Raw genomic sequence first — 18,298 nt, 5'->3', positions numbered from 1 at the left:
ATACCAACTAGCATCCCATTTTGGTCTTTATCTGTTAGGTCACAGATCCATAAACATTTAAGATCTTTTTTTCCCCGAGTTGCCAACAACTCCAGTGGGTAAAGCCATTTTTGACAGTGCCATTTCCTCTCCCATTTTTCCCACTCTATCCTTCCTAAACAGGTTATAGTCATTGATTTTAACATTTCAATCATGTGACTCACCCCCCCCCCCCCAGGTTTCAGTAATACCAATTAGATCGAATTTATGTGCATAAATGAGCAATTCCAATTCCTCTTGTTTGTTACCCAGGCTCCTAGCATTGGCTTATAGGTAAATACAGTATTTCTCTTCAAGTCTTTCTGTGTTTTATTTATTTTGTACTCAACATCATGTTTTTGTGTGAAAGGAGTGACTGTATGATCCCCTTTTTCACCTTCCCCCCTTTTTTTTTTTTTAATTAGTTTTATTAGGCCTTCTGACTACTCTAGCCAGCCTGCCTCTGAGAACTGGGATGGAGGCCAGAAGCCATCCAAACTGTACAAACTCGCCGCTCTCCACAGAAAGTGGAACAATGTTCAGTGAAATCAGAGCCTTCTACCTTACACCATTTACCTAGCCAGCGGTTTACTTCCTGCGTCTTCCACTTTGCATCTTCCTTCACTCTCAGGACAGGAAAGATTACTTGGACTTTCTTCTTCTGCAGCACCCTTCTGAGTTCTTGAAGTCATCTATAATCTAAGATATCCCACAATGCAATGACATTAGTGCTGATGTACACCATCGACATCAGCCTTTTCAATCTGAGAGGGACATTTCATATCTTGGCTCTGAGATGACCCACTAGGCCCACTGCTTAGTGAAGAGGGAGAAACAGTAACAGGAAACTTGGAAATGGCAGAGATGCTTAATGACTTCTTTGTTTCGGTCTTCACCGAGAAGTCTGAAGGAATGCCTAACATAGTGAATGCTAATGGGAAGGGGGTAGGTTTAGCGGATAAAATAAAAAAAGAACAAGTTAAAAATCACTTAGAAAAGTTAGATGCCTGCAAGTCACCCGGGCCTGATGAAATGCATCCTAGAATACTCAAGGAGCTAATAGAGGAGGTATCTGAGCCTCTAGCTATTATCTTTGGAAAGTCATGGGAGACGGGAGAGATTCCAGAAGACTGGAAAAGGGCAAATATAGTGCCCATCTATAAAAAGGGAACTAAAAACAACCCAGGTAACTACAGACCAGTTAGTTTAACTTCTGTGCCAGGGAAGATAATGGAGCAAGTAATTAAGGAAATCATCTGCCAACACTTGGAAGGTGGTAAGGTGATAGGGAATAGCCAGCATGGATTTGTGAAGAACAAATCATGTCAAACCAATCTGATAGCTTTCTTTGATAGGATAACGAGCCTTGTGGATAAGGGTGAAGCGGTGGATGTGGTATACCTAGACTTTAGTAAGGCATTTGATACGGTCTCGCATGATATTCTTATCGATAAACTAGGCAAATACAAATTAGATGGGGCTACTATAAGGTGGGTGCATAACTGGCTGGATAATCGTACTCAGAGAGTTGTTATTAATGGTTCCCAATCCTGCTGGAAAGGCGTAACGAGTGGGGTACCGCAGGGGTCTGTTTTGGGACCGGCTCTGTTCAATATCTTCATCAACGACTTAGATATTGGCATAGAAAGTACGCTTATTAAGTTTGCGGATGATACCAAACTGGGAGGGATTGCAACTACTTTGGAGGACAGGGTCATAATTCAAAATGATCTGGACAAATTGGAGAAATGGTCTGAGTTAAACAGGATGAAGTTTAACAAAGACAAATGCAAAGTGCTCCACTTAGGAAGGAAAAATCAATTTCACACATACAGAATGGGAAAAGACTGTCTAGGAAGGAGTACGGCAGAAAGGGATCTAGGGGTTATAGTGGACCACAAGCTAAATATGAGTCAACAGTGTGATGCTGTTGCAAACAAAGCAAACATGATTCTGGGATGCATTAACAGGTGTGTTGTGAGCAAGACACGAGAAGTCATTCTTCCGCTCTACTCTGCTCTGGTTAGGCCTCAGCTGGAGTATTGTGTCCAGTTCTGGGCGCCGCATTTTAAAAAAGATGTGGAGAAACTGGAAAGGGTCCAAAGAAGAGCAACAAGAATGATTAAAGGTCTTGAGAACATGACCTATGAAGGAAGGCTGAAAGAATTGGGTTTGTTTAGTTTGGAAAAGAGAAGACTGAGAGGGGACATGATAGCAGTTTTCAGGTATATAAAAGGGTGTCATAAGGAGGAGGGAGAGAACTTGTTCACCTTAGCCTCTAAGGATAGAACCAGAAACAATGGGTTTAAACTGCAGCAAGGGAGGTCTAGATTGGACATTAGGAAAAAGTTCCTAACTGTCAGGGTGGTTAAACACTGGAACAAATTGCCTAGGGAGGTTGTGGAATCTCCGTCTCTGGAGATATTTAAGGGTAGGTTAGATAAATGTCTACTAGGGATGGTCTAGGCAGTATTTGGTCCTGCCATGCGGGCAGGGGACTGGACTCGATGACCTCTCGAGGTCCCTTCCAGTCCTAGAATCTATGAATCTATGACAGAATACCATCCTGTTGGCCACCTGTGCCTTGCAGAATGCTCTTTCCATTCTTCTTAGCATATAATCCTCAACGAGGATTGTCTGTCTTCCTTGGACTACTGAAGATCTCTTTGTGGGCCAGTTTGATTTTCTTAAAAGTTGGGTTGAGCAGCCAACCAGATATACACCTCTCCATTCCATTCGACAAGATATCTGGTATCTTCTGTAGTTTCTATGCTGATGACATGGTATTGATTGGAAATTTCTAGCTTTATAATTGCCCTAGGAAGGTTATGGGGCTTACAAGAGAAGATCACTACTTCTCTACTTTTGAAGGTTCACAAGCCAAGACAGTCAACAAATAGAATACCTTGCACATTAAGTGACAAAGAGCAGCAGCAGCAACTCAAAAGTTACAGTCTGCAAATTGGGATCCAAATGAGAATTATATTCGTAACTGGAGGTTTAGTTATAGAAGCGGTAATAAGCAAAGCAGAAAGTAGACTGACAGTTTTGACAGTTAGGCATAACCTTCCAGATTTTCTTCTGGTGATTTAAGATCCACTTCTAGAGTCAAAGAAGATTATTAAATCATCTGCAGGAAGCAGACCACATTTGTTATAAATCTCTGTCAATCTTAAGAGATTAGTCTGGCTTTCCCCCTGTCTTCTTTCAAGGTCTGGTGGCACTTGCATCCTACTGCTGATGCAGGCTCAACTATTAATCCAAACGGGGTTGCGTATCTGGAAGTAGACACTCGCCTCTTTTACTGTTTCATCACATTAATCTTGTGCATCCCTTCAACTTTACTCATGAGCAATTCCCTCTCCAGCCTCTGATTAATTGTGGCGTCATGCATCTGACCCTAGCAACTGAACAAGAAGAACCTCAACACATCCAAACTCTGTGCTGCAGCCTTTTGAGGATCAGAGTGAAGTGGGTAATACTCACCCTGCAATTTTTATCAGTAACCGAGGCCTACATTGCAGGTATCTCCATGCTTTTCTTAGTATTTAACCCACTACTGCTACAAAAAATGAAAAACAAACAGTAACTGGTAGACGAAGCTTCTGCCATAATGATCTTCTTGCAAAACAGAGCAACTGGCTCAGGGAGTCAGCAGGAGGAGGAAGCAGTCCAGATAATGACAAAAGTCAACGATGCTTCTAAATACTAAGGAATACTAAAGAATATTTTACTGCCACAGCTGACATTTAATTTCACTGTTAGAGACATTAAACTACAATTGCGTGGCTTATCTGTATTGCACAAAGCTAATTCCTAAACGAATAAGAAACCCCCCAGAGCACAGGTTCACCATAAGTAAAAACTTGTTACATAAAATAAGCATTCAGCCTCCTGATGCAAGATGTTCCATGTAAATATTTGCATTTCAAACTCATATCCTTCCTTGATAATTATGTGTTGCAGGAATTAAAACAAATGTATACGGATATGTTAGACAAAGGCTTCGGTGAGGAGTGAACAACGAAAGAGCTGCAGCTTTATGCTGTAAACTACTGAACATGTTTCTGCGTTAGCATTTGTGATAAATTTATTTTCCCATTTACCTTTTTCTTGAAGTGCATAGAGAAACTTATTTTGATTGTCTATTAAGAACTTGCCATAGTCACCAAGATTATGTAAAATGAAAAGCATCTAAGAACAGAGATTTTAACCACAAAGCAAAACAAAAAACAAAAACAGGCACACCAACTCTCTACATCAGATTTTTTTAAAAAGTTAAAAACCCCAAATAGAGCTGTCCTCTCTCTTTCCCTGCAATTGTAATGGCCCTCTACACCAGGGGTGGGAAAACTACGACCTCCAGATGTTTTAATCTGGCCCTTGAGCTCCCACCAGGGAGTGGAGTCTAGGGCTTGTCTCACTCCGGTGCTCCAGCTGGGGAGCGGGGTCGGGGGCTTGCCCCACTCCATGCGGCTCCCGGAAGCAGCAGCATGTCCCCGCTCTGGTTCCTACATGTAGGGGTAGTCAGGGGGTTCCACACGCTGCCCTGTCCACAGGGCCACCCCTGCAGCTCCCATTGGTTGGGAACTGCAGCCAATGGGAGCTGCGGGGACGGCATCTGTGGACAGGGCAGCGTGCAGAGCCGCCTGGCTGCGCCTCCGCATAGGAGCCGTTTCTGGGAGCTGTTTGAGGTAAACGCCACCTGGAGCCTGCCCCCCCCCGCTCCCTCCCATGCCTGAACCTCCTGCCCCAACCCTGAGCCCCCTCCTGCCCTCCAAATCCCTTGGTCCCAGCCCGGAGCACCCTCCTGCACCCCCAATCCCTCATTTCAAGCCTCACCCCTTAGCCCACACCCCCAGCTGGAGCCCTCTCGCCCTCCCATACCCCAACCCCCCAATTTTGTGAGCATTCATGGCCCACCATACAATTTCCATACCCAGACGTGACCCTCGGCCAAAAAGTTTGCCCACCCCTGCTCTACACTTTAGGATTCCTCTAGAAATTAGATTAACTAGTACAATTTATTGCAACTTTCACTCCCAGTACAAATTTAATCCCATCGTCAACGTTTGTCATCTACTGGCTGTTTCATGGCAACTTCCGTAGCTTGGCCAGACACAGATGGTCACCCAACATATACATAAACCAACCACCTAGCAGACCCTCTGCTAAATGGAGTGAACCAACAAGAAACAACATTGGTCCTCCATGCTGTACATTGGCTACCAATCCTATCCTAGTTATTCTTCAAAGTCTGGATCTCCAAATACTGAATTGTGATGCACCATTAAAATACTACAGGAAAGGTTTAAGGTATAGAATTCACTGGCCCAAAAATCAGGCTGAGTCCAACTCTTGCCCTGTAATTTGAAAACTGCAAGGCTGATCCTTTGGAAGGCATTCCCTTAACCACCAAGCTGGAGAATGGCCACATTAGGACACTTCTAGAAGTGAGCACTTGAATTTAACTACTCAAAGTGGCTTTTAAATATGGAAAAGAGGAGGAAAACTGGCTTTTCCTGAACGGTAAGTACCGAGTATTACGGTAACAGGTTCTTCTGGTGCATGTATAATACCAATCTGAGACAGGACAATTCTGGGAGAAATACTTACCCAACTCTCTGATGTCTCAGTAAGAGAACACTGTGATTGTGTGCCCCACAAACCGTAGCCATTTGGGAGGTTCTTTTTGGCTTGTTTTATTACATTAAAAGCAAAGGGTATTTCTGTTATGTTCACATGAACAGATGCATGGGTTAAGTGGTAATGGATCACAAGTTTTGTAACTGAATTATGCACAGCTGAAAATAGATGTTTATTTTGATCAGTTTGTAAAAGCCAGGACTTCAGCTGTGCAGCTATAATTAGATTAACAAAATGTTAACTAAAAAGAATAAAATCACCTCTCTCCTTGTAATTTTGCCTCAGTAATGAAGCTAGCACAATGATCGTCATCATGAACATGAACAGTGCATGTCTCCTTGTTTAGCTGTAGTTTACAGTTACAGAAGTAAACTATTGTGCACTACCTAAGCTGGTTTAGGTTTAATACAAAAAAAAAAAAAAAAGAAAGAAAAAGCCATCTTTGTTTCACACTTAGGATAGTATTAATTTAGATCCTGGTGACCCTACAGAAAGTCAACTAAAATTTTCCACAGTATTATGAATGGCATCTCTTAAACTAAAGGGCAACAGTTGGCACATGCCAACAGATTTGATGACCTTCACATGTATTTAATTAGCATACCCTCTACACACAACCAGTTGCTAATATGAAACTTTTGTCACATTTAATACATTCAGTCTTTGCTATCAGTTTTAGTGTACTAAATGGGGCGGTCTTGCCAAATTTTCCAGTCCAAGAAAACACAAATTAAACTGAAAGATCCAAGATTTCTATTGCCAAATACACGTTATTTTATCTTTACTAATGAGTAACAACAGCGACCTCTAGTGTCTGCCTAGTTTAACTATTGGTACCAATGCCAAATTAGAATTGTCTTTATTATTGAAAACATTTTTATAGCACCATAAGTTTAAACTGTGCTTTAGATAGATAAGAGATGTTTCCTGCGCTGATCAGCATGTTGTTTACTGGCAACAGAGATTAGCACAAAATTACAGGGACAGATCTTATAAACTCAGTGCAATTAACAACTACAAAAAAAAAAAATCTAGAGTCAGAAGGAAGACTATCTACTGTCCACACACACTACTTTAACACCTGAACCTCAGCACTTTAGACTTTACAGCTAAAAGTTTCCATTTAGATAGTTTCACAAAATCTCAGAGACAGGACCAAGTTCAGTGGGAGTTTGATCAGGGTCTTAACCAGCTAAAATTCTGCACAACTTTACCAAAAAGCTATGTGGGGATATACCCCAGTTCTTGTTTCCTGTTCAAATGTAGTGGCTTTAATTTTTACACAGCAGAACCTCACTGTGAAACTCATCAGGAAATGATGAACTCTGCAAATCAATACATAAAACTCAGCACATGCATCAAAAAAGCATTTTTCATTTTGAAAACTGTAGTTTGGTTTTTATAACTGATCTATTTCATGGTGTACTAGCAAATGTTTTGTTGTATATTTGTTTAAAAAAGGATGGCTGCAGTATGAGACCTCATGGACAGCACAGTTACTAATATTTGCTAAGAAGCTAGCAGAGACCACCCTTTTTCTGAAATGTGTAGGTTTGTGAAATACTCCTGAAATACTTCTTAAATTTCTCATCTATTTTGTCATGTCTCTGTTGAATTAACCCCCCCAAAAAAGTCTGCAATGAAGAGTTCCTTGTAAAACAAACATTTATGACCTACTATGCATAAAATCATTTCTGCTGAGAATAGTTTCAAGTATCCATCTCCGCAATTAAAAAACTCCTTAAAGGCTGAAACTGAGCCAAATCCAGTTTGCTTCAGCAAATGAGATCGAAACATCTTTCTAGCCTCCATTGATGTTTATACCTTAACTAGACTCCAGTTCTCAAAATCAACATTTAAACGTTCCTATATGCCCCAACGTAAGTTCAGTGCCTAAAATTTGTTGTCTTTTTTTTAATTAGCAACAGAGGGTCCTGTGGCACCTTTAAGACTAACAGAAGTATTGGGAGCATAAGCTTTCGTGGGTAAGAACCTCACTTCTTCAGATGCAGATGGAACTCTTCATGGCAAACTTTTTTGGAGCGGTTAATTAAAGGTGCCACAGGACCCTCTGTTGCTTTTTACAGATTCAGACTAACACGGCTACCCCTCGGATACTTTTTTTTAATTGTATATTACCTATAGAACCCAAGCAATTCATGAACAACTTTGCCAGTATGGGTTAATCTTAATCCATTCCGGGGTTTCATTTAAAAAAAATATTTTAAAACATTACCTGGGGTTACAGTTAGCTGAAAGTAATGGAGCTTGTTTGGATCTGGAAAATTCACTTTACATGTACCTGCAAAGGAAAAAAAACTGCATCAATGAATGAAACTCTCCTCTTTCAATCTTCTGGGGTACAGAATCTTCTACTTGTCAAGTACTCTGCCTTAATTCAGGAGTAATGCTTTCATTCTGGTGAGCTCATTTGCTAGAATTTCTTTCAATCCCCTTCATTCCCCTCCCTAAATAGCTTGGGGTCAATGACATTCATGTCATCAAATCACCTACATGCTGCTGTTATGATCTGCAGTTATGAAGAAGGAAAGATGTACCAGTAAAGGAAAATAGGCCATGTTCTTTTAAAATGCGAATTAGGTCCAATTATAGCATGCAAACAAACTGTTGCCACAGACAGATACTAATCAAAATTTAGAAATGGGACATACAGAACCATTAGGGTTTCCCCCAAAGTTCTATAAGTGGCAGCTCCACTACAAACTTTTCTGTCCCAAGCAATTCCTTAACTGAAGGTCAAATGTAGTCTCCTTAAAGGAACGTCAAATGTGACTTGCCATACAGAAAGGACCGGTGGTCTATCCAAGTACAGTAATGAGCCTCTGGAAGTGCCATACAGCTGATGCTTCAAAATAAATTAAAAAATCCATAGCAGATCTGGCAAGTTACACAAATATAAACCTTTGGATGGATAACGTTTCGTCCCAACCCCAGATCATGATCAGATTAATGCCCTGAAGCACAATGACAAATATTAACTTGTAATTTTCACAATCTAGTTTGAGCAACTGCAAATATTCCTCTTCACTTAAAACAGCACTTGAAGGGAAATAATCTCATCACTTGTGGAGAGTAAAAAGATTTTCTAGGTAAATGGGGAAGAGATTAATGAGATAAATTGATACAGATTTATATAAAAGTTTGGTAGCCCTTAAGGTTATTCTGGGATTCTCTAAACACCAGACCAGGCCATATGATGTCGGTCACCCCTGAAACGTAGCAATATTCTGTTTTTTCCCCACTATAGAAAGTTTCACATTTTAAACACAAGTCCTAAATCCCTCAGAGGTATGCTTCCTAAGTCACTTCCTTCCCAAATCTAAGAGAGAGAGAGACTGCTAATTCGCTGTGCAAACCTTTAAATTGTAATTTAATTTTATATGGTCTAAAAACCTCCCCTTGCCACCCCATTTGTATCCACAAAGAAAAACAGCCTCCAAGCCTGTAGTGTACCGTGAATCACTCACGAGCTGATTGGCATAAGATACTGTTACAGCAAGGAGAGTCCTAGCGTGACAAACCAGGTCTTTTGTGGCATTGAAGGTTAGTAGTTAATATTTCTGAACGTCAGGGTTTCCAACTGGGACAATAACTTCTATTACAGCCTATGGTACAATATCATGCTCTTCTGCATTCCACATCACCTTAACTAAAAATACCATTCACACCCACAAAGTGTAATAACAGCTGAGCTGTACTGAACAGAATATGCCTCCGTGACCCAGCCTTGGTGCCAGCTGGCAGTGATTTTACAGGGATCCCTTTGGTGAATTATTATACAGATATCCGACCCAAGGGTGGCATGTGAGATCTTTACCGAGAGCCAGTAGCCAACTGGTCATCATAATTGTGAAATGTAGGTATGGATAACATTTAAGGAGTTATGTACCTATACTGAAAATTATGCTCCCAAGGTCTTGGGATTAAGGCAAGTCACCAGAAATCTGACCATTAGCGTATTGTATATTGCATGCCTTTCACTGTATGCCTATTTGGATACTGAGACAGATACAAATTGAGTGATTGCAAAATCTACAAGAGCAGAAATCTACAGAAAGAAAAACAGAAAGGGGGTGTCCTGCTTATGAAAAAGGATTGGTCTGATATATCATGGAGCACAAAGATGCACACTGAATCCTTCCCTTAGGAGGCCAGCTGACAGACAGCATGTCTATGAAACAAGGGCCACAGCCAACCTGGCTACAAAGCTCTGCAAAGTATTTTTGGTGAGCAATACTTTCAGACATGAGAGTATCTTGTTAATAAGTCTAAGCTCTAGACCAGTGCTTCTCAAAGTCAGGCTGCCGCTTGTTCAGGGAAAGCCCTTTAGCGGGCCGGGACGGTTTGTTTACCTGCCGCGTCTGCAGATTTGGCCAATCGCGGCTCCCACTGGCCGCGGTTCGCCGCTCCAGGCCAATGGGGGCTGCGGGAAGCGGTGCGGGCCAAGGGATGTGCTGGCCACCCTTCCCGCAGCCCCCATTGGCCTGGAGTGGCGAACCGCAGCCAGTGGGGTTCGGATGCAAGCCTTCAGATGCTCTTGCATCTGAACAAGTGAGATTCTTACCCACGAAAGCTTATGCTCCCAATACTTCTGTTAGTCTTAAAGGTGCCACAGGACCCTCTGTTGCTTTTTGCTACTAACTGAATCTCCATACTTTGTTAAATAAAATTTCACTATAAACAAATTAAGTGCTCTAAGTTAAGTGGAGTGGTGATCCGAGATGGAACTGATATGCTAGGGAGTACTGTTTCTTGGGAAGCAGTGAACTGGTGAATACTGTCCATGTCTACTAGAGTAGGGGCTGGACATCCAAGGTGATGCTTGGAGGGCTTGAGGTCTGGAGAGTGCCTATCACTAACCTACAGAGTGACATCAGGGCCTGTGATGCCTAGAGAGGAGTGCTTGTGTTGCCCATGGCTGGCGGAGCTGGGAAGCTGATCCATTGCAGGCACATACAAGGCTTCCTCAGGCTAAGGGAAGCACATTTAAATAGCAAGGTGCTTAACAACTCTGGGTTCCCCGGGAAGCATCACAGCCTCCTAAAATGTGTTATTTACTGGCTATCTTAGAGAGCAAATCAGTCTCTGTACCTTGGTCCCACACCCTGGTGGCACAATGAACTCTCACAAAACCATTATGCCTGCCACAATAACAATTTCAAAGCCATAACAAGTTACCAGACCAGTAAGTTCTCCCTCTGAAAACAGTTACCTAAATCATTTTCTCTCTATGTGATTTTTAAAAAATAATGTAAAGGTCAGTGAGTTCAAATTTCAATTACATAGTTTCTTGAACTCTTTTGGACTTAAAAACAGTATTTTCGGAAGACCAAACAAGCTGAAATCCTGTTTTGCCTGCATGTACCTTTTAATGTAAAAAGTTAATTTAATTCGTTAAACAACATTTCAACATCTAAGACATCATATAGCCTGGCAGGGACTACTTGAATCTGGTGACCACAGAATATCATTTCAGAGTAACTGCAGCCATTTAAATCTTCAAATTCACTTATAAAGCTACACAGTCAGTACCTACAAAGCTAACTCAGCAATACAAGGGCAGTGCGCAAAGATGCAGTGTTTTAATCCCAATGTCTTCTAAGACAGAAGGTACAGACAGCATTTAACCTGTCACTTTAACAGGCCAGATCTCCTTTATTACCATCGAAGTACAAACTTTGCCAAGAGTATTTGGTATTTTTGTCTATATTCTATTCAAGATGTTATATCATAACCACAGTATCTGAGCACCACTAAGAACTATAAAAAGCAACAAAGAGTTCTGTGGCTCCTTATAGACTAACAAACGTATTGGAGCATAAGCTTTCATGGGTGAATACCCACTTCGCCAGACACATGTGACACATGCAACATGCGTCTGACGAAGTGGGTATTCGCCCACGAAAGCTTATGCTCCAATACATTTGTTAGTCTATAAGGTACCACAGGACTCGGGTTTTTTTTTTTTTTTTTTTTTTTTTTTTTTTACAGATCCAGACTAACACAGTTACCCCTCTGATACTTGACACTAAGATCTAGTTATTGTGCTCATGTTCTTGAGACAATACAGGTACAGACAGTTTTAACAAAAGCAGGAAGAGGTGTAGAGTAAGAAAAAAAGAGGGAAACAGGATTTCTCAGGGAATTTGATAATGGGATCCAGTCTCTCTCCTCTAGGTCCCAGACCAACAATGATCAAAAGTCAATGGCATCCGAAGGCTGTTTGGTGGCCCACGTGGAATGAACGATGGATACGAGCCTGCAGCATAATGTCACCTTTGTTTGCAAACTACACAGACAGACTAAATAATAAATGGACATGGAAACTAAATTACCCTCTCACCCACAGAGGGAGTTTTTGCTGGTCAGGATGGAGATACATTTGCAAGATGCTATTTGAAAAGTCTGCACTGCTGCTGCCCTGGCCATACCTATGATGTGGGTTTCACCCTCCAGGCTAGTAAATTACACTTTTTTAAAGTGAGAAATGAACTAGCACTAAGCTCTCTGGAAATGAAGGTACAGTGCTGATGCAAGAGTAATTCTTTAGCACAAAACCACAACTATTCATAGATTTTAAGGCCAGAAAGGACCACTGTGATCATCTAATCTGACTTCCTGAATAGCAAAGGCCACAGACCTTCCCCTAAAATAATTTCTACTACATATCTTTTAGAAAAACATCCAATCTTGATTTTAAAATGGTCAGTGATGGAAAATCCACAACAACTCCTCGTAAATTGTTCTAATTGTTAATTACTCCCATAGTTTACAACGTATACCTTATTTCCACTCCGAATGTTAGCTTCAACTTCCCTCCAATGGATCACATTATACCTCACTCTACTAGATTGAAGAGTCCTTTATTAAATATTTGTTCCCCATAAATGTACTTATAGTCTGTAATCAAGTCACCCCTTAGTCTTTGCTTTGTTAAGCTAAAGAGGTTGAGCTCCTTGATCTATCACTATAAGGCACGTTTTCAAATCGTTTTTGTGGGTCTCCTGTGAACCCTATGCAATTTATCAGCATTCTCCCAGAAAGGGACACAATACTCCATCAGCAGTCGCACCAGGCCCGATACCAGAGTAAAATAACTTCACTACTCCTACTTGAGATTCCTGTTTATGCCTCCCAGAATCACGTGAGTTCTTTTGGCCACAGCCTCACATTTCAAGCTCATGTTCAGCTCATTATCCAACACCCCCTCCAAATCTTTTTCAGATGTATAATCAAGACCAGTTTTAAAAAACAACAAGAATTGCATAACATTGTATAAATAATATTAAATCAAAGTCAGTTATAATGGACTACCTCAAATTTCTAATTAACATTTCCTCACTGCATATTTTAAAACCCCCCACACACATTTAGATATTTTAGTTTGGCTGTGCAATTTATTTTGTGCTAAACAAATCTATCTAACATCCACCCATGCATACAAAGATGCAGTAGACATCAGATATTACCCAGAGTTACAGACATAATAGGGAGGGGGAAAAGCCAATATATCTGACTCCAGATTGGAATATCAGATGACACTTTGTGATATAAATAGCCATTTTATAGGTATTTATTTGAAACCTAATTATGTTTAAGTTGAATAAACACAGTAGTTTATTTCTACTACATACACAATGCACAAAAACCACACCTAGGTTCCTTCATAAAATTAAGCAGACAGCCAAATGTGTATTATGCAAAGATATCACCATGTCTGCACTAACCTAGCCTTTGACTTCAAGAAATAAGCCATCCAATAAGCTGAAATAGCAGCAAAGCACAGCAAAGAATATAAATATTTTATTTACAGGCATGTATATGAAGTTCATTATTAATCAACTTATGAAGTGTCTCCATGCAAAAAATGTATTAAATATTTTTATTAATAAAGTTGAACATACTCTTGCACAATAAAAAACTTCTATACTTAGGTAAAACAGTGCAAATGTGAGATATTGAAATATCAGCATTAATTTATCTTCTCTTTTTCAAGTATCTTCCCCTCTTGCATGTTCTCACCTTCCCTAGTGACCAGCACCAACTTTTACCCCTCCTCCTTTCTCCCACCCAGCCATCAGAAGGCAATTCTTTTTAGTAGTAGTTTCTTACACTGTGAGAAGACTGAATTTGAGGGTAAGGAGTTGCTCCAGATTCAGAACCGTTACAAAAGAGAAAGTAACAAGTCAGGGACCTAAGCAGCACCACTCAGATGCTTTGTCTACATGAAAAACATTTTTTAAAAGCTTTCGCCGTATAGAAAAATGTCACACTAGCTTTGTCTACACTACAGTTTATCTGCCGATATAACTGGAAACAGAGTTCAGCGCTCTGCTTTTGACTACGGTTTCGGAAATGGTGTTGAACACTGTTTTCCTTGCAAGCACAGACAAGGACAATAGTGCCCAGCAATGGTTCAGTGTACCCACTGCCAGAACCCATTCTACGCAATAAATACAAGGCTTTAGAAACTTGCCTCATCCTGTGCTAAAACAGCTTTTTGTTTCACTCCAAGACACAAGCCCTTCCCTCTTATGCTAACACAGAATAATAGAGATACTCAAGGGGTCCAAATTATGACTGCTGTGAGAACAGCAACTTTGAATTTCCAAGATTCTATGCATTTAAAATCCCAACCAAAACTCAGCAAGAGTAGTTTTTCCACCTTTATTACATGGCTATCTGCTCTACAGGAACTAGTTTTCACAGTAGCACCTATCATTCCTTGCTCCTGTAAGAACACAAATGCTCACCTCTCAGGATTTTTAAGTAGTGTCCCTAATATTCTAATCTAGTGATTGTGTCAATCAGGTGACAGCAGCCTGAAAGTGAGGAAGAACTACAACTATTCAGATGCTTTGTCTACATGAAAAACATTTTTTAAAAGCTTTCGCCGTATAGAAAAATGTCACACTAGCTTTGTCTACACTACAGTTTATCTGCCGATATAACTGGAAACAGAGTTCAGCGCTCTGCTTTTGACTACGGTTTCGGAAATGGTGTTGAACACTGTTTTCCTTGCAAGCACAGACAAGGACAATAGTGCCCAGCAATGGTTCAGTGTACCCACTGCCAGAACCCATTCTACGCAATAAATACAAGGCTTTAGAAACTTGCCTCATCCTGTGCTAAAACAGCTTTTTGTTTCACTCCAAGACACAAGCCCTTCCCTCTTATGCTAACACAGAATAATAGAGATACTCAAGGGGTCCAAATTATGACTGCTGTGAGAACAGCAACTTTGAATTTCCAAGATTCTATGCATTTAAAATCCCAACCAAAACTCAGCAAGAGTAGTTTTTCCACCTTTATTACATGGCTATCTGCTCTACAGGAACTAGTTTTCACAGTAGCACCTATCATTCCTTGCTCCTGTAAGAACACAAATGCTCACCTCTCAGGATTTTTAAGTAGTGTCCCTAATATTCTAATCTAGTGATTGTGTCAATCAGGTGACAGCAGCCTGAAAGTGAGGAAGAACTACAACTATTTAATCTGTTTTACAGAAACAGTTAACTGTTTACTCTCCTTTATCCTTTAATTCAGTATCTCTCTTATCTTGGAAATTATAGGGAGAGAAGGGAGGAGGTACCTGCAAGTATCCCCATTCAGATAACAGAAAACCTTTAATCCCTGGAATATTATTGGAGAAGGGAATTTTATTTCCCCAAATCTAGAGTAGTATAAATTAAAAACAGTTACTACTGTTTCCAAGGGAGGCTAATAATTGCTGTGTGATAACTTAACCCCTAGAAGAGATATATACATTGCCAACCCAGTGAATGCTTAACAAGGATGTCACAGTGCTCAGAATTATCAATCAGAAAACAAGCAAGCAGTCTCCATGATCTTTATTCTTTTCTTAAAATGCATAATATCGAACGCCATACTTACAAGGTAAATTAACTTCAAGTTCTGCAACCTCTGTTAAAAAAAAGAAAGATTACTGTTAATGCTGGTTTCATGTTGCATGTGAAAATAAAAAGGTCTGAATGGACAGATGTGCTCAAACTTTTAAACACAAAGAATTGCAACATTTTTACTGCTTTAAAGACATTATTTACTGTATTCAAGACATCTCCTCTTCAAATCCCTCCTTAAACCACACTTCTTCTGGAAATTCTTTTAATATGTTAATCACCGAGTTCAACTTCTCCTCATACCCCTTGGACAGATGCTTAGGAAAAGGGCTGTGAGATCAGATCTTTTTAAGACCGGGTACGTCTGGGGAAGAATGTCTTTGGGAGCATAGAGCTCCAGATTCAGGGTTCATAGGACCTACTAATGGGGGAGTTTTAAGTTATTACCAAAAAGTAAACATATCTTATTGTGTTTAAGCCTAACAGTTGAGGTAAAACATTACTGGCAGCAAAAATCTTTCATGTCATTCTATTGGCTTGCAGTTAAATGATAGTTTTTAGGCCATTTTTAAAGAGCTCTTAACCTACCAGATCAACATTGCTCTCAGACCTAAATTATCTCCTCGGTGTACTGCAACAGTATACAATGCTCTGCACAAAAATGCATAGCTACAAAAACATATGCGCAGCAAACCTCACCTGTCCACAAAATAAAAATATGTCACATCAGTGATGGGAAAATCCCAAATATTCAGAGACTGGATAAACACTCTAAGTGTTAGATACTTATTTGACATTTTGAAAGCTTCCATATTAAGGCCCACCCTCCCCTGGATCCAGGAATGGCATGGTATATTCTACTAGCAGGTAAAATCATGGTTTTTACCGCCCCGGGAAAAAATAGTTACTCCAAGTTTAAGACATTTTCTATTTTAAAAACTCTGTTTTATTAAGGCACACCACATTACGCTTAGTTTTAATTACATATTTAAGTTGTGGTTACATAAGACAGTAGATTCAGAGTTTAATTTAGGGTTGTACAAATAAAAACTAAAACTGCAGTGGGCGTAACATATATATATACGGTAATTATAATACACAATGTCTGTATACATTCTGGTTTGGTATTTTCCTCAAGGAAGTTATACCTCATGACTCAGTTCAGTTTTCAGTATTATAAACAAAAGTTGAAAACATATACGATTAATTGAAAATGACAATAATGCAGAGTTGTAGGCTTGACACATTAAGCAATCAGAGGCATGCAGAATTGCAGAATACCAGTCCAGGTCCATGTGACCATGCAGCATTCTGCAGCAGAAGACCAACTTTGATGTAGCGGATAGACCGAGCCTATTCCTGACTTTTGAACGGATGCATCCAAAGTTTGAAAAGATTTGTTCTGTGCTTGCTGAACTTGTTGGACACTGGTGCAATTCTTTTTCCCAGTTTAACCTGGGTTTAAGCCTATACTTACTAGTGTCCACCCCAAACTATTTTTTCCCCAGGAAACGGCCAAGCCTGCCTAGATCCTCTCTAACTTGTATTCTTGGAGGAAGCCTAGTAGCCTGATACTGCATCAGGTGTGACTGAAACCAGCCAGTTAAACCTCCTCCCTCAACAACTTCCTATGTTTATCCCCTTGTCACATTCTAGAGTGTAATCACCACCTGTCCTGCAATCTCGGGTGCCTCACAATGCTTTGCTGTTGTACCTCCCAACCACAGCTGCTCCCATCTAGTCTAACAGTATGCAGGTTACACCCTGAGTGCCTATGTAGAGCTGCAGCCTGTCAGCAACACACCAGTCATATTCTGGCTTCCACCAGCCTTGGTTACTTAACTTGCAGAGTGACCCCAACAAACTCCTAGTCCCGAATTTTCCCAAAAAGGTGTGTCCTGCACTGTCTAGCCCTCTCCTGGGCTGTTCAGATATTAGAGGTCCGTTGGACCTAATATGTCAATACTCAACAGTTTGCTGCTTTAACTGGCGTTACCAAACAGTTCAGTTTAAGGATTAGTGGATTACTTTAGACTAAAAGCAAAACACGTTTATTTAACTACAAAGAGAGAGGCTTTGAGTGAGTACAAGCATAAGGTATTAAACTCAGAAATGGTTACAAGAGAAATAAAGATAAAACTTTTTAGGATCTAAAATTTAACAAGTGGGACTTGGTTTGAGGTAAAATCCTTACCACATGTTCCAGCAATAGGGCTGACCAAATTCCCAGGTCAGGATCTCCCCCAGAGTCAAAGGACTGGTTCCTTTGTCGTCTTATGTGGGGGAGAGAGAGGAGAGATGCCTTGGGGTGTTTTTGCCCCTCACTTTTATAGTCCAGTCATCCTTTACAGTGGCTTCTTCTGAGGATTACCCCCAAAGAAAAATTTATTCAAACAGAAAAGGCGGCGACGGAGTCCAACAGTGAAGGCGCCCCCATGTTCTCTCTTTTCCCCTGTGTATGCTGAAATGCAGATTTGCCTTGCCTCCTGCCACTTCCCCCTCTTGCTTTCTCAAGGACCTTGTTTACTATTTAATTGTAAAATGAGGTCAACACATATTCCTTTATTTAAGATAGACTTGTTTAACAACTTTGCCTAGTCAGGGTTTGAACATATGCTATCATTATCACACAGGGGGCATTCATAACTTTAATATAATGTTGCTACATACTGTACATTTCACCATGATATTATTGACTAGCAAGTTATTAGTTTTCAAACAATACCTCACAAGGCACAGTTTGTACAAAGATT

The 18,298-nt window shown here is 40.4% G+C and overlaps 1 protein-coding gene across 2 annotated transcripts in view; it reads right to left on the bottom strand.

Moving 5' to 3' along the window:
- The window catches only part of UBE2F (ubiquitin conjugating enzyme E2 F (putative)), a 131,111-nt gene that overhangs the window by 90,247 nt on the left and 22,566 nt on the right, over positions 1-18,298 (bottom strand). The window contains exons 3-4 of one of the 2 annotated variants that reach the window (XM_054044032.1): positions 15,580-15,609; positions 7,901-7,966 (exon numbers count right to left, since the gene is read on the bottom strand). In XM_054044032.1, the coding sequence (XP_053900007.1) occupies positions 7,901-7,966; positions 15,580-15,609 (96 nt within the window). The remainder of the gene's footprint in view (positions 1-7,900; positions 7,967-15,579; positions 15,610-18,298) is intronic. The other variant, XM_054044033.1, reaches the window with a different exon arrangement.

This window comes from Malaclemys terrapin, chromosome 11, assembly GCF_027887155.1.
Source record: "Malaclemys terrapin pileata isolate rMalTer1 chromosome 11, rMalTer1.hap1, whole genome shotgun sequence".
NCBI lineage: Eukaryota > Metazoa > Chordata > Testudines > Emydidae > Malaclemys > Malaclemys terrapin.
The sequence above is the reverse complement of the archived record's forward strand: the minus strand, read 5'-3'. Positions and strand labels throughout refer to the sequence as shown.